We start from the raw sequence: 24401 nt of genomic DNA, 5'->3' as shown, positions 1-24401 counted from the left end.
TATCAGGAAGCAGCTGGCAATCTGAGCAAATCAATCCCTCCTACAGTATATGGTTGCCTGGATATGATTCATATTAATGGAATGACTCTTAGTAAATGTGTTGGTGGCCCTTAGTTAAAAACAAACACCTGATCATAAACACCAGCTTTAAACAGAAAACGTTGGCTTATAAGTGATTATACGCAAGTGGTTGTGCCTAAGGAAGAAATTTAACTCGAGAGTAACCCGACATGTACATCCATTCTCTGCATACTATACGTCTCACGGGTGCAGTTTTGAAAGGAACGAGTTTTGGAAAACTTGTTTTGAAGAAAGCTCCCTTTGCTTGCCTTGCGTTCAGGTTGTCGGCATCATTTCACTTCCTAGGTCATTCACCCGAGTCAGCATTGTCTTTGAGGTCAAAGCATGTCCATCAATTAGAGAAAGTAGGAGGTTGGTTAATGACAGGAAGAAAAGCACTAAAGGAGTGGGGATTTCAGTTTCTGGGTGAAATGTCTTGGGAAAAGTAGTTTATTACACTATGATCATATTTTGTGATGCGCTTGCTTTTGTCAGCAATGAACATGCAAAACTACCTGAAAGTAAGGCTTGCAAACAGAGCTTTTAAGAAAATGTATTTCAAAACAGCACATTTGAGACATATACAGCAGTTATAGACATGGAATTATTGCATTTCGTTTTACCTACAACCACTTTAAGCGACAGCCCTAATAGAGTAACCTTTTTTAAACCATACACTGGTATTGGGCAATACTGTACCATGAGGTGTAGTAAGTGCCAAACAGTATGTACACTCAAGGTCAGCAGAAACGTGTTAGAATGGAAGTATCAGTAAAATTAATTCAACCAATACACACAAAAATGGCTTCATTCTACTATTTCAAACAGCACACAGTCACCTGCTTTTAGGCTATAATACGAACCACTGTTTGGCTGATTAAAACTAGGTCATCATACAGTAATCACCGAGTCACATCAATACAGGCAATATATACTGGAAGGCCGAGTGATACGGGTACAGTATGGTCTTTGCTCTGTGTGTACGTACATCATGTATGTACTCCTGCGCCATCATGGTAGTGTGTGTGTGTGTGTATGATTATATATATATATATATATATATATATATATATATATATATATATATATATATATACATATATACATACATACATACATACATACAAAGAAAAGTAACAAACTGAAAACTCACTATGCTATTAATTAGCTACAACGTTTCGGTTTCCGCCTTCTTCAGATAGCACATAATTAATTATACATGTAGTATACTTTCTATAACATTCGATTTTATTTTTTGCAAATATTTCTCACAACATATCAACTTACCTTAAGAATAATAATAATACATCAACTGTAACAGTGCTGTAAAAGTATCTACAGAAAAATAAATAAATACGTAAACTGCCATGGTCTTTTACTGCATAAAACAAATGTCACAATAATAATTTATTTTCGTCACTCATTTAGTAACAATGTTAGTTTTGCTCAATTGTAATGAGACGTATTCAGGTCATGTTAAAAACGTATTTGTGCTTACTCGATATAAACGGCATGTTTTCCTTGTCAGGCCAAGCCTGCCACTGTAACATAACAGTACACAGTCAACTTTACATCGAGTTTAACTAAGTATCAAGAGAGCAAATAGCGTTCTGGGATTTGTAGTTTATTTGCCGACAAAAGCAAATGCATCTCAAAATAGAACCACGGTGTAATAAACTACATTGCCCAAGATTCCCACAGAATGCGATTTCATTCAACACCACCTCCTGATACTTATCCCTAAAACTAATCAATGTATTTTGTATCATTCTAGAAATCTACCACACACACACATTATATATATATATATATATATATATATATATACACACACACACATACACACACACACATATCTATATATTAGCCAATGTTATTTTAGTATTGATTTATTGTAAAGCGAACACTAATTTCGCAGGTAACAAAAATTTAAAACGACATTTAGACAACTGCGTCACAATTCCCCCGTGTAATTATCCACAGTTTCTTTGAAAACTGACCTATTTTGTTACAAAATACCGTTTAAAATATTTCTGATGCGATGCATACCAAATATGCCATTGTCTCATCGCTATTTCTGTTTTATCCACTAAGATACTAATCTTTGAAAAACAACCCTTAACAAAGCCATAGTATATTACACAAGACAACCAAAGTATTCGCCAACGACATCATGTCACCTCTTCTAACCAAAGTCTACATTCAGAATGTTATAAATTGATTTCTATCGGTTGATCAAAAACAAATAAATAAAATAAGGGTCACAAGAGAGTCGCTATAATGGAAATTTAAAACACATTAGAAGTCGAAAACATACAGCTACTTTTCTATGTTTGGTACCCTCCTACTAACAACCAAAAATGTCATAAAACTAAATCGTCACTATGTACTTACTGGCTGCATCAGAGTGCATTTTTATCAAACACACACTGAACCTCCTCTGTGTAATTCTGCAGAACGACTAGTGGGAGGGACATATCAAGATATGACACGCCCACAACTGTTATAGGTGGACCGTGGCTTTAACCGCCCATCCCGCCCTCCAATGTAGTTTATTTGTCAACCTCTGTGTCAATCACTAGCAGTCCTTGCTTCAATTTAATACTCGCCTCTGGTTGAACTGACAGGTCAAAGTTGCAGCAAAATCCCGCCCTTAACTAAATATATTGGTCCAAAGACTCGCCACAGTTATCGATTACAGGCGTACAGGATCAAATAAAAACCATCCCACGACGAAATTTAATTGGAGAATGTTCCTTGTTACCTTTCACCATTGGAGGAAGAAGCGCTCCATCACAAGAGATAGTGTGCATACTGGGATGCTATTGGCCCTGCTGTGGAGTTTTGTTTAAGGTGCGGCGGGTGCAATCAGAACCACTGGGGTCAATACTCATAGTAGTGCACTAACTGGAGGTAATCTGATAGTTGGGGTCCCGTTTTTTGGGGGGGTGCAAGGACAGAGTCGCAGCTGCGTCAGATTTTCAATATCAGAGTTGAACTAAAAAACTAGCCTTGTGTCGGTGCAAGGTTTTGTCGGAACTTTGTAGGCGTTTCAGGGCGTTCCCAGCTTTTTTGATCCACCTCCCAGTTTACCGGCAATTTTCAATCAGTAGGTTGTATCCCAGATCAGTGGTTGTATCTCGCAGTGTTGCGTCTGTTTGACTTAGGTCATAGGTGTGCTTTGCGTTGTTCTAAATGAGTCGCAGTTGTTGCAAGGATCCCTAAAAATGTTTAAAATTTTTTTTTAATTATTAGTAGACGGGTTTGTGTGAAATGTGTTAACGAGGGTAACGCTATTGTGTTAAGTTTGGAATCAATGACAAAATCTGTACTTAAATACAAACGTATAGCACGACTAGAGCTATATGGAATTGTGAAACAAACATGGCATTACGCCTTCTACAGTTTAGAATGCTTGATGAAAGATGCCGACTTGATACAAACCCGAGGACCTGTATTGTATGTGGCTGCAGCAGTTGTTAATGCATAGTTCACCCCCGCCCTAGTCTCTGTACGTCGCTTTGGATAAAAGTATTTAAATAGCATCGGTAAATACACACACGCCCTCTCGCCGAGTGTGCCCTGGAAAAGCTTGAAAGACAAGCAATATGGCTCAAACGGGTTCCCCTGAAAAAAAGAAACGCAAACTTCACAGAGGAAGAGACGTACATCATTTCGGAAGAAGTAAATAGGCTTTGTTTGGAAAAAGCCCTAGTACAGAACATTGCAAAGCAGAAAAAAGAAGGCATGACAAACAATAGTTAATAAAGTTAATGCTGTGTCGAAGGCTTCAAGAAATATTGCAGACGTCAGAAAAGGGTATTACGATGTTAAGCCCGTGCTAGGACAAATTAGCAACAACAAAAAAAAATATGAGGGGTACTGGAGGGGGGCTTCCCACAACACCCGATGCGCACGCCAGCGTCAGTGACACACTGTTGGTTGTTGTGAAAAACATACAGTGCTCACTGGTGCTGATGTCTGACACGTGTTATATGCAGGCCAAACTTAAACCACCGATCAGCGTTGCACCGTCGCTGATCAGCAGCCAATAACAAGCTAGCAAGGGCCATACGTTATGTATTTAGTTATGCATTTGAAGATAGCTTTCTTTTCACGGCGCCGTGAAAATAGTCACTTCATATTTATTGTAGCATATTTTTTTCCCCCTAAATTAGAACTCCTCGAAGCAGAACAAATGCCCCATATTAACAGAGGTCCATATTGCATAAATGAAATATAACAAGTACTGTGGAAAAAGTAAATCCAAAGACACACACACACAAGTAGGGCTTGAAGTTTTCAGGTTTTATTTTTAATCAGATGAAGTCCCTTTAAACAAATTGAGCTGATTCTGTTTTATAATTAAACGAAGAAAAAGCTGTTCATTACAAAACAATCTTTGTTTTTACCTTCATATCTTGCCTGAGCCCAATTTTGGTCCTCTTATTTTTATTTCAAACAGAGCTGACAAATTACGTAATTTGTTCATCCCCGATCATACTTTTAACTCGCATTTCATTTCTGCAGTCGCCTAATTTAACGTTGTGTTTTTGTTATTTTTCCCACTAGTTTAACAGAGATGTCCTGACTGATTTTTTGAAGCATAAAAATGAATACCTAGTGCGGAGTGTACACTGATAGCATGACCTTCAGGCGCCTGCTTGAGTATTTCGCCAAACATAGCACAAAGCATTTTGGGATATTGGAGGATACACAAAAATGTAGTTTGGTATTACAGCGTCCACACTTCTGATAAACCGCACTACCTGATGCGATCTAATTTATTTATTTATTTATTTCTTAGCAGACGCCCTTATCCAGGGCGACTTACAATTGTTACAAGAGATCGCATTATTTTTACATACAATTACCCATTTATACAGTTGGGTTTTTACTGGAGCAATCTAGGTAAAGTACCTTGCTCAAGGGTACAACAGCAGTGTCCCCCACTGGGGATTGAACCCACGACCCTCTGGTCAAGAGTCCAGAGCTCTAACCACTAAGCCACACTGCTGCCCACTAAGCCACACTGCTGCCCGGACTCAAGACTACCTCCTGAGGTGGTCTCGACTACGATATTAAATGCTGCGTAGTGTGGACGCAAACCGTATTTAGCACTTTTAAGCCGGCTTAAATGCAACTAATACAGTTTAAAGGCATAGTGTGGACAGGGCCAAAGAGAGACGCAAATGGGGATGTGTGCGATCATTCTCCGGGTTGAAAATTGGGAGGTCGGTCAGAGTAAGCAGGGTACGCCCTCAAACGCCCATTAAATTGAGACAAAACCTTGCGATGTTGCAAGTCTATTGTTTTACTTCAAATCTGTTATTGAAAATAGGATGCAGCTGCGACTGTCTCAGACTGACTGCGCGCCTGAAAAAAGCGAGCTTAGCCATCGCATCGCCTTTAAAAATGGTGCCCGTAATGACTCCGCAGCTAAAATATTCTCTCAGATCATCTCCGGAGGCGCAAAGCTGTTTTTCGTCACACACCAGTTCCACCCCCTTCTCTCTGACCTCCCCCACCCCCTCTTAATTAGAATATTTCCGTTTAATTCCAAAGGTAAGGTTAGTTTAAATTGTAGAATGTTTTTGCCTTTTACATTCAAAACCTTCTCCAGTCTAAAACACATGGTTAACAACTTGATATTTGAAATGCTCACAAAAAGACACGACAATATATTATTATGCACATAACGGGGTGACCCACGTCACTTTATTTAGGCACGTTTGATTTTGTTATTGTAGTATATTCACGTTTTGATTTGTCACATTGATTTAATGTTATTTGGTTTGCTTTATTTTAACACGTTTATAAAGCACGTTTATTTTTGCACGTTATTTTGTTGTAGATTTGCACAGATCTCACTGGCACGTTGATGCTCTCCTGTTCTCAGCCCCCATAGGTGCTAATTGAATAATCTGAAGCTGAGCACCTGGTATAAAAATTCCTGATTACATCCAGTGTGACGTGAACCCGGGTTTGTCTGGAGTGGAGGCTGGACGCAGACAGCAGGAGCAGAGAAGGAATTGGACTTGTTTGTGTTTGGTGGTGGGTTGGGGAGAAAAATGAAACAGCTGTCAACATTTAGAGCAAGGCTCCTGATGTGCTTCCTGTCTCCCTCTGTGTTTTTAATGGTTTTAGACATTAGTATTTTAAAGGCATTGGGGTTTTTGAGGAGTGCTGGAGATCAGGAGTTCTTAAAGTATTGGTTTTATTGTTGTTTTTAATAAGCCCTATCTCCACGATTGTGTTGAGCAGCACTGCACTTTTAATGCACTTTGTGAGTTTTCAAGGTCAATTGTTTTTTTAATTGAGCCAATTTACAGTATGAATCTGTTTATTATCTGTAAAATAAAAAAAAACATTCACACCCCTTATTTGATTAGTTAGTTAGTAGAAGCCTAAAGTAGGAATGTATAGAATCTTCTGATGAATGAACAGGATGAACTTCAGCTTTCCTTTTTCTAGCCTTTTCTTTGAGTTCCTCTAGAAACACATGTCCTAATGCGGACACCTCCAGTGTACTCCTGAAAACAAAAACATTAGTTGTCATATGTGTAGTGCAGTAATTTCTTATTTTGTTGTAATAAATATTTCTTTGGTATACCCCCAAAAATGGTTATCCTATCAATTACATTTATTACAAATTAAGAGGCCCTGTGTTTCAAATAGCATCAAAACTATCCTGTGTTGTCAAAAGTACCAGAAGAGCCATTTATTATTACTACAACCTCTGGGGCCCTGTAGTGGTAACAGAGCCCCCGGGGCCCTGTAGTTGTAATAGAGCCCCCGGGGCCCTGTAGTGGTAATACAGCCCCCTGGGCCCATACTTTTTATAGAGGCTCTGGACCTTCATTACTGGCTACTGTGCTACATGTAAAATAAAGCTTTCAAAGTCATCATTTTATTTATGATGGAAAACAGTAAGATGGATTTTTAAAGGATCATTATTGTATTATAAATTAAACCAGACTGGTATGGTTTATTTTTTCAAAGATAAAGATGAAAATACTTTGCCTTAGATTAAATTATAATTGCTTATTAAATACTAAATGTAAAAAATTACTTATCAAGGCATTTTCATGGAAAGTTATCCATAGCCAAGCTTATTCTTTTTGAATTTCAGGCAGGAACACGTCCTCAAAATGATGTACCGGTATGATGAGGGGGTGGGACATTGATAGAGAAATAAAATCAAATAATACTAAGCTGCTCTTCATCGAAAATACGATGTAAGCTTTAAGAGAACCTGCATTAACTTTAACTGCATTACTCGCTTTCGGGAGAACATCAGAGATGTCAGACAGCATACACAGATGGAAAGCGCACAGGTGCCGCGATGGTAAACCTCATCGCAGACCATACAAACACAGACAACTCGAAAATCAAAACGCAAGGATGCAAAAATACCTGTTACAACTGCAGAGACACATTCCCACACAAAGGAGGGCAAGCATGTTGCCCTGCTAGAGGCGCACAGTGTAACTCCTGCGGAAAGCTAAATCATTTTGCGAAGCACTGCCGCTCGAAACCACAAGAGGGCAACAAAAACCGTGAAATAGAAAACAAATCACAATACAAAAGAAAACCAACAATCAACAAAGTTCCATCTAAAACTAACAATGATGCTGAAACGACTGAGAACGAAAATGAATCTTCCAGCACAGAAGAATATGTTTACACTATATGCAATGTAAACTAACCTAAACAACTGTTAACCATTATCAACATACAAGAAATACCAGTGAAGATTATGATAGATTCCGGAGCCAGTGTGAACCTACTTGATGAAACTGTGTACTGCAACTTGAAACATTTGATGAAGCTAAGGAAAGCAAGCATCAGCATTAGAGCTATAAGGAAAGTTCAGCACAATTGTAGAATCCAGTGGAAAACTCACACCTGCAACATTCTCTGTAGTGAAAGGAAACAATGGATCACTACTTAGCTACCACACAGCATCATAAGGGAACGTCATATCTCTCCCACAGTGGCTGACATAACACATGATTTGAATGGGGTTACTGTTTTCTCCAAACTGGATCTCAATGCAGGATACCATCAACTGGAACTTGCACGAGAATCCAGATACATCACTACTTTCTCCACACTTAGACGCTACAAACATCTCCATCATCTGCAGTTTCAAAACACAATACAGCTAGTCTTATAAGGCATACCAGGAGTTAAAAATTTCAGTGACGACATCCTTATCTACGGTGCCACCCAGAAAGAACATGATCAAGCACTCAAAACAGCATTCCAAAGACTTCACAACAAAGGCCTCACACTAAATAAACTGAAATGTGAATTTAACAAAAACTCATTGGAATTCTATGGCTACATTTTTTCAAAAAATGGAATAACTCCAGATCCTAAGAAAACAGATTCCATCAACAACCTCAGCACACCAAACAATCCTAGTGAAATGCAAAGTCTCTTGGGCCTGGCAAACTACTGCGCCAGGTTTGTTCCATCACTGACCTGCTTCGAGAGCTCACAAAGTCACAGCGTGGACCTGGAAGCAAAACATCAATTGCCACTTGACCAACCCGAACAAGACATGACATGACTAGATAAGAATGTTATTTAAGTTGAGTTGACAGTTGGAAATGCTGAGTGAGAGCAGGAGTCTTAAAATATAACAGTTAATTATATTACCACTATATATCAGTGTCTTCATTATAACACTCACACTCACAATTTTTTTGCTCCAGTGTGTAATTCAGAACACGTTTAGTTGTCTTAATGAAATTCGAACCCAAATATTTAAAAAAAAAATAATAATCTAACTTTTACATGGCTTGTTTGTCTCATATGCTGCTGGGAAAAGAAACCATTCTTACCCTGAAAACAATTTAGAATGGGGTTCAATATATAAACAAAAGGGCTCTATATAAAATCATTAGGGGTTCCATAATTTGATGCTTTGTATTTAGAACCTAATAGTATTCTTGGGTATGTAAAATAGTTTCTTATAAAACGTAACTAAATAATAGAGGAAGCCCAAAGGAGCCGCATGGCTGTAAACAGAGTGACAAGGAAAGGGTGTACTTCCATTTCACTTTGTGTTGTGGCAGGGTAAGTAGGCCTCACCCTTTTGTTTTACCCGTCAAATTGGAAACAATCAACAAAACAGTAAATGATTTGTAAATGTTGTTTTGTAGAATGAAAAATCTCCCTCATTGAATCTTATTTGACCCATATAGCTTCCTGCCAGAAGTGTCTGCCAAGAAAATTTTAAAAGTGTAAACAATTTACGTGCTATTTGACAGATTATTGAACAAAAAACTGCATAGTTCTGACACCCCCTTTTGTCTTGTTTTACAATGTAGTTGATTCTCCTCCCTAAATGACGGGAGCACAAGGTGCCAATACAGTGCTACCCACCCCAGCCAAGATCTGCCCCTGTTTTAAATAAACATGACATATTTACATTCTAGTGTCTCCTTGGTGACTCACAGAATATTTCTTTAAAGTTTATTTTTATCAATAAAATAAAGATTTTTTATTTTTCACCAATGTGCTAGACTAGTGTTAGAGAAGCGAACAACTGTCTGTAACAGTTGCATGAATATCAAACTGATTACAGTATTATTATTTAAAAAAAGAACAATGAACATGAGTTCAAGATTTATGAAAACTGCTTTTTCTGAGTTAGAACCATGACTTGGAACTGTTAATCCAATAACATCAGTTGATATATTTACTGACTACAGCATGTAATCTTATTGAGTGTTACACTTTGATTTACACTCGCACCCACTAGATGGTGCCTTTGCACCACTTGTCTAATCATTGCAAAATAAAGTTAATTTTGATTTTCAATTTCATTCATAGCTGTTATCTACTTCATGCTAATATTGGACTCGACTTTCTCCAAGATAAAATGAGATAGCAGTGGTAGGGACCACTTCACAAAAGGCTTGGGGGGGGGGGCCCTTTCCATAATAACTTCTTAATTAGTTAAACTGGCACTGGCTGTTAACAGGGCTGGCGCCAGGTTTTTGTGCCCCCAACCCCCCCCCCCCCCCCCCTTCACCCCCAGATCAAAAATATTTTTCTATCAAAATGGCTTTCATAATCAGTAGTCCCTCACTAAACCGGACATGTCTGGAGACATGAGCTGTCTGATTTAAAAAAAAAAAAAAAAAAAAAAAAGCATCTGTACAGTGGGCTTATACACAAATCAAATGTACCTGTAGCACATTCTTTTTACTTTAGCCTACCAGTAACACACAATAAATCATGCTGCTGCATTTTACACATTACTGTACAATGTGAAAATAGTAAATAAATAAATAAATAAATAAATAAGGTTTAATTAATACCACCGGTATATGATTTTAGCGCATTTTTCATTTTTTACTGTAATATACTTTGTACACAATTAACAGAAAACAGAACACAAACTTTACAGAAATAATATTTTTTTAATTTACGGCAGTTGTTTTTCTTTTTTTAGTCTTTTCCTTCCGTTTTTAACATCCAGATTTGTGTTTCTTTTTATTTGGTTTAATTGTTTTTTTTTTGTTGTTTTCTCCCCAATTTAATAGTGTCCAATTATTTTTTTGTTTAGCTCAGTTAACCACTACCACCCCCGTGCTGACTTGGGAGTGGCGAAGACGAGCACACGCTGTCCTCCGAAACATGTGCCGTCAGCCGACCGCTTTTGTTCACACTACAGACTCACCATGCAGCCACCCAGAGCTACAGTGTCGGAGGACAACGCAGCTCTGGGTAGCTTACAGGCAAGCCTGCAGGCTCCCGGCCAGACTACAGTGATCGCTGGTGCGTCGTGAGTCGATAACACCCTGGCTGACCTAACCCTACCCCCCTCACCGGGCAGCGCTCCGCCAATTGTGAGCCGCCCCCTGGGAGTTCCAGTCCTCGGTTGGCAAAGGAATAGCCTGGACTCGAACCGATGACGTCCAGACTATAGGGCGCATACTGCACTCTGTGCGAGTGCTTTTACTGGATGCGCCACTCGGGAGCCCGTAGCACCATGCGTTCTTGCAGTAGTGTTTAGCAGTGGGTCTGGATACTGGGTCTACCAGGAGCGAGAGGCGGAATACTTCACTGCTGAGTGGGAGGATGAGGAGTTGTGGACAAACTGCCTGTGCTATGGGCATGAGGAGGACAGCTGCCTGGAGGCTGACTGGGACACTGACACGGACCTGGAGTGGGAGGAGCCCAAAAGGGGGGAGCACGAGCATCCAGCGCCCAGAAGGGGGGGGCCTGAGCGTCCAGCTGCCTGTGCCACCATCACTGTACGCCACGCCACTGCTCCTTCCAGAGTGTTCCATGCTGAGAGCAGCCTGGCCGCTGCCAGCGCCAACACCACATCTGGAGTGCCCAGCGCCTCTGCTACTGTCAGAGTGTCCCATGCTGAGGGCAGCATTATCACTGCCTATACCACCGCCACTCCCGGGTGCACCACACAGATGCAAGATCTGCCTTGGCTGCTGACAGCATTACCTTTGCTGGAGGAGCCAGCGTTGCCACTGGCAGCATTTCCACTGCCAGGATTGCCTTGGCTGGAGGAGCCAGCCTGTTCACTGTCAGCATAGCCGCTGCCAGTGTTGGCATTGGAGGAGGACCTCCCACCGTGGCTGCCACCCATGGATCCATTGTTGCCCCTGTTCCTGGGCCAGGACTATGATTGGGACTGTTGGAACTTTAAGGGGGGAGGTGGCCATTGAGGCCATGTATGTTGTGCACAAGGTGGGGAATATGTGGCAGGTCAGAAGAAAAGCCCTGCGCATAATTAGAGGGGGCGGGAAAAAACCCTGCATGTAAATTAAATGTGTTGTGTTGTGTTTGTTTAGCACTGGTGAATGCGTTGTTAAATGCTGTATTGTTTTGGTTTTTGTTGTTGTTATGATTTAAAATGTATTTTGTGTACTTAAAAATACAATGTACTTTATAAACAATACTTTGTTATTGTTTGGCAGCGTGGATCCCTGTTCCCCATCCCTGTAAACTTGTGTAGAATATGACCATCTCCGAATTTAATAATTTAGTGTTAATTCGGAGATGATCACAGGTATAAAAATCTGCAAATATTCTTTGTTTGGGGTGAGTGTTTGGAAGGAGGAACATGAGCAAGAGAGCAAGCGGAAAGAGAATTTAAAGCAAAAGTAAAAAGAAAAGAAAGCAATTGCTACTCAGAAGCACCAGCACGGTACTTGTGGGTGTCAGTTTGTGTTCGAGATTTGTTTTTGTGTGAGCATTTATTTTTGCTCTGTGAGCAGTAGTATTTTTGTACAACCTTTTTATTTATCTTTGTTTTCAATAAGAATGGTGCACCAGCACCTTGCACTCATAGTACCTGCCTGTGGGTATATCAGCTGTCTGGTCTGGGGACGTCATCACTCAGCCATCCTGTCACAGTATCATTAATCAATTTATACTGCTTGTCTCTCATTGCACAATACAGTAAGCATTGTTGTGAGTTAATTGTAAGGGGATAATTATCAGTAAAGAGTCTACCATTCAATCATCCAGGAACTTCTGTTTGTCTCAAACTCTCAAAATGACTTGGAACACATTGAACACATTACCTCCTGCTTTGCAAGTTCAGCTGAACGATTCAGCCTGTTAGCCTCAAGAAGACCAAGGTCTTATTTCAACCACGACCTGGGTCGGTATATATATATATATATATATATATATATATATATATCAGCCAAAGTAATGATCAGTGATCACACTTAATGCAGTCAACAAGTTTACCTACCTTGGTAGCACTCTGTCACAAAGCGCCACAATTGATGATGACATCTGTGCTTGTATCTCTAAGGCAAGCTCTGCCTTTGGGCGCCTTACAAAAAGCCTGTGGAGTCAAAGGGGCCTCATACTTGCTACCAAGATCTTTTTATATGTGGCTGAAGCATGGACACCCTACCACCGCCACATTGATAAACTGGAGAGTTTTCACCTCAGATGCCTAAGGAAGATCATGGCATTAAGTGGCAGTATGAAATCCCGAACACAGAAGTGCTTACCAAGTGTGGCATGAGAGGTATAGAAGCTTACATGCATGCCAGATGACATAATTCCCAAGCAGATCTTTTTTGGCCAGTTATCTGAAGGGAAACGTCATCACTGCAAGCCTCCTGCAAGCACTACAAAGACTCATTGAAAGCAACATTGACCACAATAACTACAAGGACTTGGCTTTAAATAGATTTTATTGGCGTCACCTATGCCATCATGGTCTGGCTAAGTTTGAGGAGAAGAAAATTGCTGACCTCACAGAAAAGCGCAGATGAAGAAAGGCTGGTCCTGCTGCAATTCTTTCTAACCCTACTCACTCAGGACCCCTTTTCGTACAGGGTTAATTTTATTCTAAGTGCAGACGCAACAGACTGACTGATTTACCACCAGTTCTAAAAATGCAATTTTCAAGTCGTAAGCCTGCGACTCTGCATAGTAAATTAGTATTTAAATGGCCTCAGTAAGTACAATGTGAACAGGCATACAATCAATAGCTCCAAGTACATTCGGGAATGATGCAAAGTAATAAAAACCGTTTCACTTTTTGTTGCTCCACAGGAGACATAGAAAAAAATGATATATTTATTTGCCCTCTTAACCAATGCCGTCGTTATTACCTGGCTGATGCATTTAGACATTGAAGACTGGCAGATACCAGAAACATCCCCAGCTGGTATTTGGAATGAGCCGGTTGTGTAAAGGTTAAGGCAGCTGTAACCTTGCACTGGTATGACACAACTCCTGGCAGCAGTAGCATTCTGTAGATCATCCTTTAACTCTGAACACAGATCTGCTACAGCCTGTTTATCAAGCCGGTATCTCTGTAAGACATGCTCATCTGACTGGTCAAGAAAAGTCACTCTGGTCTTATATACTCTAGTTGCAGGGTATCTCTTCCTTCTCCATCTCCTTCTTCCTCTACCCCTTCTCTCCTCGAGCAGGGCCTGTTCTAAAGATGCTTTGGTAATTATGGGGATATACAGATATTTAAATACAACACTGATTAAAGTATCTGCTTCACAAGGGTACCAAATAATGTCATCTGCTGTAGGTACACTTCCCTTCACAAGCCAGCTGCAATCAACATGGTCAGTGATTCAGTACCAGGAAGCAACAGTACATAGGTTTGTCTTCATAGTGCAGTAAACAAAAATGTTGGGATGTTGTCATGAATAACTGATACTGCAAGTAATCTTCTTTCAGCGCCCAACTAAAAATGTATGTGCTTCCTGAATATGGCAATGTGGTTATGTCAAAAAAATATAAGGTCTGTAGGAATTCACTGTAAAATGTTAAACACAACACTTGAATTTTTTTAAAAAGTAATGTATAACCTCCAACATTGAAATATTTAGGAGGACCTTTTTTTTTTTTTTACCTAGTATGATATTAATAAGATAGACAAAGTAGTAATATAGAATCACTTTGCGTTTTAATGTGTCTTAAAGCATAAGCAAATAATTAAACCATTTCCTCAAGCATACCAGAAAGAAAAAAAATATATGATGTAATGCTCAACACATTTAGAAACATACAATTCCAGCATACTGAAATTGCTTTGGATTTACATTTTAGATGATATATATATCCTGTGTGTAGTGTGCCACTGGACGTACACAGTAGCAATCAATGATACATTTTTTCCGTATGCCTTTTGATTGAAGTAATCTTTAAAAAAAAAAAAACTGTTCAGAAGTTCTCAGCAAAGAATACATTTTATGTGAGCATGTACAACTAAGCCTCTTGGCTAGACTCAAACAAAGTTGACTTGACTTTGTCACAGACAAAAATGAAATGTTTGTTAAACAACGTACACTACTCCAAACAATTAAGGGATATTGAAATGTTTGTTAAGTGTTCTAAACTGCAAATCTTTTACTGAAATAGTGCCCAACACCCCCTCTGGAATTATTTCAATATTTATTTATTTCAATATAAGATTTGAAGGATTTACATCTTAATTTGTAAATCATTGAATATCCCTTCATTGTTGGGATCAGCATAGTTAAGTGCTTGTACAGGCGCAACATTATGTATGCTGTTGACTTCCATTATACGTTGTAAAGCATTTTCATTTTATCTTGCTGGAGAGGCATCTGCATTCAATGTTGAAAGTCTTCAACAGATGGTCCTCTTATTCATCCCAGGTATCTCCATACATGTTTTTCTTAACTGTAAAAACAGAGGGAAACAGTGTCATATATATATATATAACACATACTTTTGAAATATGCAACCACATCTCTTAAAATGACCCTTAAATCACAGGTCTTCTATATCCGTCCATCAAAAAACCCAAATGTCTAACTGCATTTTCAAAACAATTCAAGTTCAGATGAATAAACGGTCCATTAAATTGTCAATCATAGCAGCATTAACCAGGATATTATAAACTACACTGAAAAAAAGTGTTTGGAATTGCTTCAAATGAATGTTATTAGTCTGCTTCAGGTATGTTTTGTGTGACCTCTGTGCCCATCCCTTGACAAATCTTTACCTCTTGCTATTGCTTAGGATAATGTTTGTGACCAACTGTGACTTCTGGTAACCCTACAAATTAACCCACAAACACACATTCTGCTGTTAAAGGACATACTGTAGATAGATGAAACAATTCCAGTACATCTTACTTAATATTTATTACCTTCAATTCTGAATAGTAATTACTGAAAAAAAAGACCCAAATTTAATCAATAGAAGTCACCCACAGAAACACTGTGAACAAGTATTGCATAATGGCACAAATTTTGACACTCAAGCCTCCTAGTATCGAATACAGTTTACCACATTACCTTCGGTTTTAGGGGCTCTGTCCTGCTGGGGTTTGAGCAGCACCTCAGCTTTCTGAGTCATTGTCACCTCGTAGTTCTCTCTGTTTTTGTTTCGTAACTCTTCATACATTATTGGTGCCTTTTTTGGCGTCTCATCCTCTATTTGTAGGCCAGGTGCTGAGAAGAGAAGATGAGTATGAGTGTTCTCATACACCTTAAAATCGCATCCAGGGATTGTAAATTCCAGCATCATGTAAATACGTGTTTCTATTATGTGTTGTAACTGCTTCATTCTGAGTTAATTGTAAATAAATGTGATTTTAAACAAATGTATAAAATAAATGTATATATAATAGTATGGTCACTTTTGTATTGAGCAGGCAGGGCAGCAACATTGAAACCCATACAGAAATCATAAAGCACATTTGTAGTTTAAGCATCCAAATTTATATTAACATATGTTACTACCAGACTACACAATGGTATATTTCAAGTTTATGTTGAATGAATGACAGGCCTATAAGGCACTCTGGATGAAAACCACACATAAAACAAACATGCGACTTACAGCAGAAGCAAGGGGCTGTTATTTATTTCCTTTCTATTAAAAGGAAATAAACTTTTAAAAAAGACAGATGTGATGTAGAAGGGAAAAAAAGATAGTGTCCACACAAGCTGGACAAGTGGACTCATGAGGTGAAAGGAATCTTTTAAATGCAGTTTGCTTCATAAAAAAGGTCTTATAAATACTTTTTTTTGCCAGAATTCAAATAAGTTGTTCACCCATCAGGTACACAAGTCACAACCTCCTTGTGCTTGGTCCTTCGAATAAGACGTAAAACCGAGGTCCTATTGTAAGTGACTCAATTTTGATGCATAGTTCAACCCCCAAGTCTCTGTAAGTAGCTTTGAATAAAAGTGTTTGCTAAATGACTAAATAATAACAATAACAACATATTTTGAATATAAATAGTTGAATAGTGTTTTCTATCAAACATGAACCTTATATGCCAACAAAGCAAGGATACATGACATTCCAACCCCAGCACAGTGACTATCTTTTGCACGCTGACGAGACAGAAAGTCACCATCATGAAAAAGGCAACTTCTGTTTTCGTTCACTGCCAAATTCAATCTTTGCTCACTTTTATCACATCCCTTGTGGAATTCAACTGTTTACCCACCCTTTATGTTATTAATGTGTTTGTTTAGTTATTGTAACTTATTATGATTATTATGATTATGATTATGATTATTATTATTATTATTATTATTATTAATCATTATCATCTTACACTTATCTGTAGACCAAAACAAATCTTATAAGAACTGCCCAATCATTTTATTTGAACCCCTGCCAATGTGGTTGTATTGTGGAAAAATACAAGAACAAACATTCATTAAAGTGAACTTTTTAATGAGGCAGCAAGTGCAAATGGAAAGCAATAAGAGTTTTTGTGTACCTTGAGGACTGAGGTCCTCGGCTCCAGAAGGAGAAGAGCCGAATTGGGCTGGCTCATATGTGGACAGAGAGCGATCAGTGTAGCTGAAGTCGTCGGAGTAGCTTGAGGAAGTTGGAGGGGGTTGAAGCACAGACTGAAATGAAGACTGATAGTCTGGTTTTTCCGCATCTGAAAACTCGGACTTCTCAGGGGCAAATCTGGAATACAAAAAACAAATGTGAATCCAGTTTTCATCAGCACAAAAAACATGTTCTTCTAATTTAGTTTTAGTGTGTCCAATTATTATTTTCCCAATTTGGAATGCCCAATCGCTTTTCTCCTCACCCCAGCAGTTCCCCACATGGCTCAGGAGACCCAAAGGTTCAGTGGGCATCCTCCAATCCCATGACCAAGTCAACTTCCTTTTTCACCCAGGAACTGGATGACAGTGAGCTACTGATCTCTGGAGGACAAAGGCTTGCATGCATAGATATGACGGTACTTGTACAGAAAGTACACACAAAATATTCAACTATGGCCAATCTTTGTACCAATGAAGACTGAATTGTTTAATAAAAGGACCGGAATGTCCCTGGGTGCGTTGCCCAACTAAGATTCTCAGCAACACCACATATTTCTGTTTCTTCACCCAGATCAGGGATGAAAACTGCTTGGTAGTGCTCTGAGCTACTTTGGAAGAACAGAACTGAGCATACTGTTAAATGTGTTATTTGAGCAGCTCAGTTACGTATACAGATTTGAGTTTTGACCAGTGATTGAAGCTGAAGCCCCACCCTCACCATTGCACTTTTTGGTTTAACAGAATAGCTTAATACATTTAAAAAAATGAGCAATTAAAGCACATCTTATAAATGCAAATTCTGGGAATACATTTGCAATTCTTTGTGTAACTTTCACAACTCTAAAGCCAAAAAATCAAATACAAAATGTAATTTCATGCATTATTATAGACCCAGAAGCCTAATCATGTCCGAGCGTATACAGGAGGCTGTGTGGTCCAATGGTTAAAGAAAAGGGCTTGTAACCAGGAGGTCCCCGGTTCAAATCCCACCTCAGCCACTGACTTATCGTGTGAACCTGAGCAAGTCACTTAACCTCCTTGTGCTCCGTCTTTCAGGTGAGACTTGGTTGTAAGTGACTCTGCAGCTGATGAACACACCCTAGTCTCTGTAAGTCACCTTGGATAAAGGCATCTGCTAAATAAACAAATAATAATAATAATAATAATAATAATAATAATAATAATAATAATAATAATAATAATAATAATATTGGCATGATTGGCCATGTTAGGCAGACTTCCAGTTTGGACCACTTTAACTAGTGGGAAAATTGGCTTGGCTAACACAGCACACATGACTTGCTGGAATTACGTAACCTAAGTTATGTGTTATGTTATTGTTTTCTGCAATAAAACTAGTTGCTCTAATCTAGCATGGTACACTTAAATAGATTTTTTGTTATATTTTAATTTCCCATAGGTTCTGCCATTGTAGCAGAGACCTCAAAATCAAACACAGGTGCACGTATTCTATCCATCTTCTCAGATCTCAATACAAAATTTGCCATAGGCATACAAGTGCTGCAACCAGAAATCACTTACATAAGCCCCTTTCACAATGGCATGCTATACCCGGGTCAGGACCAGGTGTCATGTGGGTCAGATACGTGATTTCAATGCCCCAGAAGCAGCTTATTAAGTGCGCTTCCATCCATGCTTCTCCGTACTGAACCGTTGGCCCAAATGTTGATTAGAGCAAATGTTTCTTCATCCCTGCTGCAATCTGATATGGTGTGTTTCAAGCAACAAAAATATGGCAAAATTGAATAAACAGAAATGTTCTTTGCGGAAGTGAAACCTTCACGCAGGCGTGGCTGTTTGTTGTTTCGTCGGCTTAAGAATGGACGTCATGCTTTTTGTCTCCCTCAACCCGGGTCAAAGCATGTCAAACCACATCCTGAGGGTACGACCCAGGTACGTGGTTTCACATTACCTGGGATTGTAACCTGAGTAGTCAGAACCCGGGTCCGGACCTAGGTAGGAGTGCCAGTGTGAAAGGGGCTTTAGATGTCCTAAGTCAGAATGCAACCTGTATAAAATGCAAGTGTTCTAACCCCAACTCCACATACATCATATTGGTCAACTTAAACAAAAAGGTGAAATGTAGTTAAATAAATAAATAAATAAATAAATAAATAAAAACGTAGCCCTAACTGAGGTGGAAATGTCCGATGTCCCTGGCGCAGAGCCTCTCCCAGTGGGGAATTCTCCAGTTTTTTAAACTTCTCCTGACATGTCTTCATGTAGGACATCTTTCCAGCCAGGTACCCACAAACACCAGCAACTGAGGACAGACCAACCACGATATTAAAAACCAGTGATGGGAATCTGATGATTGATTAATAGTCATATATTTCTGCTCAGTTTCAGTGTGAATGTTCCATACTGCCCTTGTTTTTTCAGACAGTTCCCTTTACGCATGTAAACACAATTTTAAGTTAAATCATGTCCCTGCTGCAATAAATAATAAACATTCAATCATTTCATAAATATTATGTGGTGGTTAAGTAAAATATTACAGTTGGAAATAATTATGTAACCAGAAATAATGTAGTCGGCACCGATTTATCGCACTTTTTTGTTTCTAAATGACAAGAAAAAGAATGAAATCACATCACATTATGATTAAATGTTAAATACATAATTTAAAATAGGAGTCCATTTTTTTGTATTGCTAAACAAAATTAATTGCCGTTTTTATTTCTACATGAAATGAAAAGATGTGATTTCATTCTTTTTCATTTCATGTAGAAATAAAAATGGCAATTAATTTTGTTTAGCAATACAAAAAAATGGACTCCTATTTTAAATTATGTATTTAACATTTAATCATAATGTGATGTGATTTCATTCTTTATCACAAGGCGAGGCATCTGCAATGTTGACACACCAACTCTCTTAGCAAGAGTCCAATGTGAATTCCTTCAAGAGTTCAATGTGGTTTACGCAAGTCACAGCATAATCATGTACTCGCTGCACTGTGCTTCGTGAACCTGTCTTGCTCTGAAAAGTGATCTCCATTCATCATTTGAAAATACTGTATCCCAATTAAATGAAGTTACACCTCAATTAAACAACATAAATAACATTGGGAAGAACCGTCTCTCAGACTTGTATCCCATTTAAACAGAAATCCCGATTATCAGTATCCAGATTAGGTAGCGCCGACTGTACTACAAAGCAGGTCATTCATAAACTAGAGGTTTTAAGAAAATAAAGAAATCAATTAGAGGTATTATCCTAGATTTAGCTTGATGTTCAAGACTTTATAAACTTTGTGCTGCAATCAACAAACACAACTGGAAAGCACCACAACAGCTTCACCTGAAAACAGAAATATAAACTGTAACCTGGCAAAGCTAAGTTGTGCTGTGGAGCCAAACTATACCCCTAAGGTCTAATTTTGCCTGAAATTGTGAGCACAGATACCGTAGCATACTGTAGTGGTGTTAAGATTAACGGGGAAAGCCAATGGTGCAGAACCTCATAAGAGACTCTTCTATTACTCATCTCGTTTATTAAAAGACAGAATATTTTTTGATCTTATGGCCATTAACTGTGACTCAAAGACCTGAAGACTAAAGTTACTACCAATATTCACTTAAAAAAAAAAAAATACACCAAAGTAACCTTTTATCTCTTTGAAACTGTAACGGTTTCTTTCCCTGGTCAACCACACAACAACAACAACAGCTACTTACAGGTGCTTGGCAAAAATCTATGTTTTTTGGAGGCTACCCATACAATTACATTCATAAACACCCTTAAATTACTGTTACAGGGCTAGAAGTTAACTTTTTAAGGCAGTAGTGAGGATATAAAAATAATTTTAAAAAAACACCTACTTAATGTTTTAAATAGACTGAATACCACACAGTAGGCCTATATTTAAATCAGGAAGTATTTATTGAAATCACCGGAGCCGACATTCTCCATGACAGATTACATTAGACACTGAATAAACTTGATATCCTGTTAGGTCATTGCTTGTTATCTTTAAAAAAAATCAATGTTTTTAGTTATTTCATTTTACTTTTTGTCTATAAAATAAAACTTAATACCTTTAAATTGTATCCACATTGTGATTTGTGACAGTATTTGTACTCCACTGTCCAATACAATTTGCATTGTGGGCCTCATACATATCTACATGGGGCGGTACAAACCTCAGTCGTCTACAAATCGGGAAGCTCTATTAGCAACGGTTTCTCGCTTTATGAAAGATAATGTACGTGTTTAAAAATGTAATACCGGTAATTGTGTATGTGTTCACTCAGGGTCGGTCATATAAACTGCAGCGTAAGGTATCAGAAAAATGCTACTGCATAAAAAAAACTAGTAGCAAATTAAGAGTTTTGGTTAGCAACTTGCTACCAAATATACATTAACTTCAAGCCTTGGGTTTGTTTAATTAAGGAGGCAATTACAGGTTGGTTTACTGTTAAAATAGTGTTAAATGTAGCATTAGTGGGTTGAAAATACATCAAGAAAGGTGGGTGTTGATTAAACATATAGTTTGTTCTCAGAAAATTGAGTTCTACTACAGTACTTACACGCAACTTTAGGAATAGAGCCAAACCTTGACGAGGACGTGAAGATTCCTAGAATAAAAATAAAAAAAACACTATACAATATTCAAAGCATCAACAACAGAATACAGAACTGTGCACAATACATTTTAAAAGTCCCATACTGGCATTCAGTATACTACCAATCCAAGAGACATACTCCCATGTACCTGAAACCCATGAACCATACATCCAGAACACACAGTCCATACATAACATTGGTCAAATTCTAATACCGGTTGGCTGTTGCTTTTTGTAATATATACCATAATTGAAGTTTGTTATTCTACAAAGTGTAGTTAAAATAAAAAAAAAAGACTGGGACAGTGTAACTCACCCCTGGAGATCAAACCTTGTGTAACCAACATGCCCATTGCAGAAAAAGGTAGAGCTGTAAAAGGAAAAACAAATTCAGCTATGTTAGACACAACAAGAGAATCTACATAAAATGTTGTTTGGCACCATGTAATGTTTAAAACATTTTTAACCCATGTTGAAAACGGGGACATTAAAATATTACATGTTTAGGAAAATGAATGAATGCCAGTACACTGTTAATGTTAGACATTGTTAGTCCATTCAAAGATATTCTCCATCTACTGTTAGTAAAATGAAAAAAGAAAAACATGAAATGTCACTTTTACAAAGAAATAATATGCAAGTAATAATTGTGAAACATTGAATTGTAAACAAACAGTTGACTAAAAACTTACACCTGTACCAGAAGCTCTCTTGGTTACACTCTCTGAAGACTCTCCTTTCCTCCTCTGTTGGGACATATGCCATGCCTGCTGGATTCTGTAAGAGAAATATATATATATTAAAAAAAGTAGCCCAATAAATTAATTCTAGTAATACAAAAAAAAAAAAAAAAGTTGGTATAACTTTTGACTAGACACGTTGGTTACAACTACACCGTGATCTGGTGACTGGGTGTTCTGGTAAAAGCTTGGCACAAGTCAAAGTAGCGTCACCACAACAATGCAACAGCCGGTGATGGGTCTAAAACTGTGATCTTGTGTTTCCCAAAAGGACCACTACTCTTAATCTTGTAAGTATTTGTACTGGATTATACCTGAATCAAAATGCACACAGCTGGGGCTATAATGGGGTGCCCCTTAAATGGCAACCAAAACTATTCATGGAAGAATACCATACAGGTACTGACCATGCCCAAAACTGCTTTGCTTCTGAGATCAGCATTCAAGCCCAGGTCATTATAGTAACCCAATTTAATGAAGATGATCACAGGGGGTTCTTCTGCATTTCTGGGGAAAGTGTATCACAGCAAATTCAGACATACCAGCTATTATATATAGTTATTTTAATACCTCAATCAAGTATTTAAGTATATGTACTTAATATATAATCTTGTATTGTACTGCAGATCTATACAGTCCAAATAAGAATCGCCACACAATGATTACAGGTTGTTGATGTATATGTAAATCTAACCTCATCTGGCAAATTATGGTTCTGAAGAGAGTCACTATTTCCTAGAAACATACACAAATAGAAGTTTAAATTGTATTTATTTTATGTTTTTGCAAACTGGGATCACAATACTAATGTCTCTGATGTAGAAGTTCAATTTAAATATGAGAAAAAAAAAAAAAAAACAATTGCAGGACAAAAACACTTAATTCTTATCTGGTTAGGGGATTTGGTGCCACATGAGAATGAAACTACTGTAGTTACCCTGCCTGAAGAGGTTGTATAACAACAATTAGATACATTATAAGGAACTCTGACAAGTAACAAACTATAACAAAGTTATTGTTTTCTCTCAAATACGAGATAAATTGTCAGGATCTCTACATAACGAACGTTTTTTTTTTTGGCAATGGCCTCAACGAGCCGCCGTACAACATGTATGTCAGCCTTGTTTATTTCTCAGCGAAAGGGTATCCGACGAATTATTACAAGTTCGAAGTAAATCTAGGGTTTAAAAGGTTGTTTTAAAGAAAATAATGACAAACTACCACAGTACAGCCCATCGACAGGCGAACAACATTAAAACACTTTGCTAATTGTGAGAGATACAGGTAAAGTGGTACTATTTTATAAATGGCTTAATTATTTATTTGATATCCGCTTTTTTAATGGACCAAATAAGGTTTAAGGATGACAAATCTGGCAGAGTTCCGCTTTTTTAAATATGTGAGCTAAGTGTAACTTAGGTATTGTATTTGCTGAAACATTCAAACACGATGCTTCTATTTTTGACATTTGACCACAAAACCCTTGCCTACAACGCTTTTTTTTTAATACAACAAAAAATTACAGTTGATTTACTGCGCACATATCACACTACCTGATGTGATCCACCAACCCCAGCGGAAGCTTGAGACATTATAACATTTAAAAGTTTCAACTACAAAAATATACGCCTGGACGAGATGAACAGCAGCAAAGGTAACATTAACTCCCAAACGACCTCCAGCTGGAGCAGGAAGTTACGTTGTCACCCATG

At 38.2% G+C, this 24401-nt stretch overlaps 2 protein-coding genes across 8 annotated transcripts in view; both read right to left on the bottom strand.

The window, feature by feature from the left end:
* Positions 1-2538, bottom strand: part of LOC117421385 (DCN1-like protein 4) — a 34833-nt gene extending 32295 nt beyond the window's left edge. Inside the window, exons 1-2 of one of the 7 annotated variants that reach the window (XM_059026556.1) lie at positions 1559-1577; positions 1348-1395 (exon numbers count right to left, since the gene is read on the bottom strand). Coding sequence is in view for 5 of the 7 variants with exons in the window: in XM_059026549.1 (XP_058882532.1) it covers positions 1559-1610 (52 nt within the window). In the remaining 2 variants the exon portion in view is untranslated. Of the gene's footprint in view, positions 1-1347; positions 1492-1558; positions 1753-2454 lie in introns of those variants that run through there. The other 6 variants (XM_034035729.3, XM_059026573.1, XM_034035730.3 and 3 more) reach the window with 6 other exon arrangements.
* Positions 2539-14475: 11937 nt separating this feature from the next.
* On the bottom strand, positions 14476-24401 carry ociad1 (OCIA domain containing 1). The gene is made up of 8 exons (XM_034034106.3): positions 24243-24401; positions 22642-22726; positions 22266-22319; positions 21914-21961; positions 19515-19644; positions 17300-17496; positions 15858-16013; positions 14476-15237 (listed from the first exon to the last, which is right to left on the bottom strand). The coding sequence occupies exons 1-8, from the start codon at positions 24279-24281 to the stop codon at positions 15200-15202; spliced, it is 747 nt and encodes a 248-aa protein (XP_033889997.1). The 5' UTR covers positions 24282-24401; the 3' UTR covers positions 14476-15199.

The sequence above is a fragment of the Acipenser ruthenus genome, chromosome 1, assembly GCF_902713425.1.
Source record: "Acipenser ruthenus chromosome 1, fAciRut3.2 maternal haplotype, whole genome shotgun sequence".
Lineage (NCBI taxonomy): Eukaryota > Metazoa > Chordata > Actinopteri > Acipenseriformes > Acipenseridae > Acipenser > Acipenser ruthenus.
Note: the sequence above shows the minus strand (reverse complement) of the source record. Positions and strands in the feature narration are given on the sequence as shown.

Coding starts and splice junctions, on each gene's coding strand:
- ociad1 (XM_034034106.3), bottom strand. CDS start 24,281: ATGTCTCAAGCTTCCGCTGGGGTTGGTGGATCACATCAG. Junction 21,962..22,265: donor ACAAGGTTTGATCTCCAGGG/GTGAGTTACACT, acceptor TTTTTATTCTAG/GAATCTTCACGTCCTCGTCA. Junction 17,497..19,514: donor CATCGGACATTTCCACCTCA/GTTAGGGCTACG, acceptor TTTGTATTCCAG/ATTTGCCCCTGAGAAGTCCG.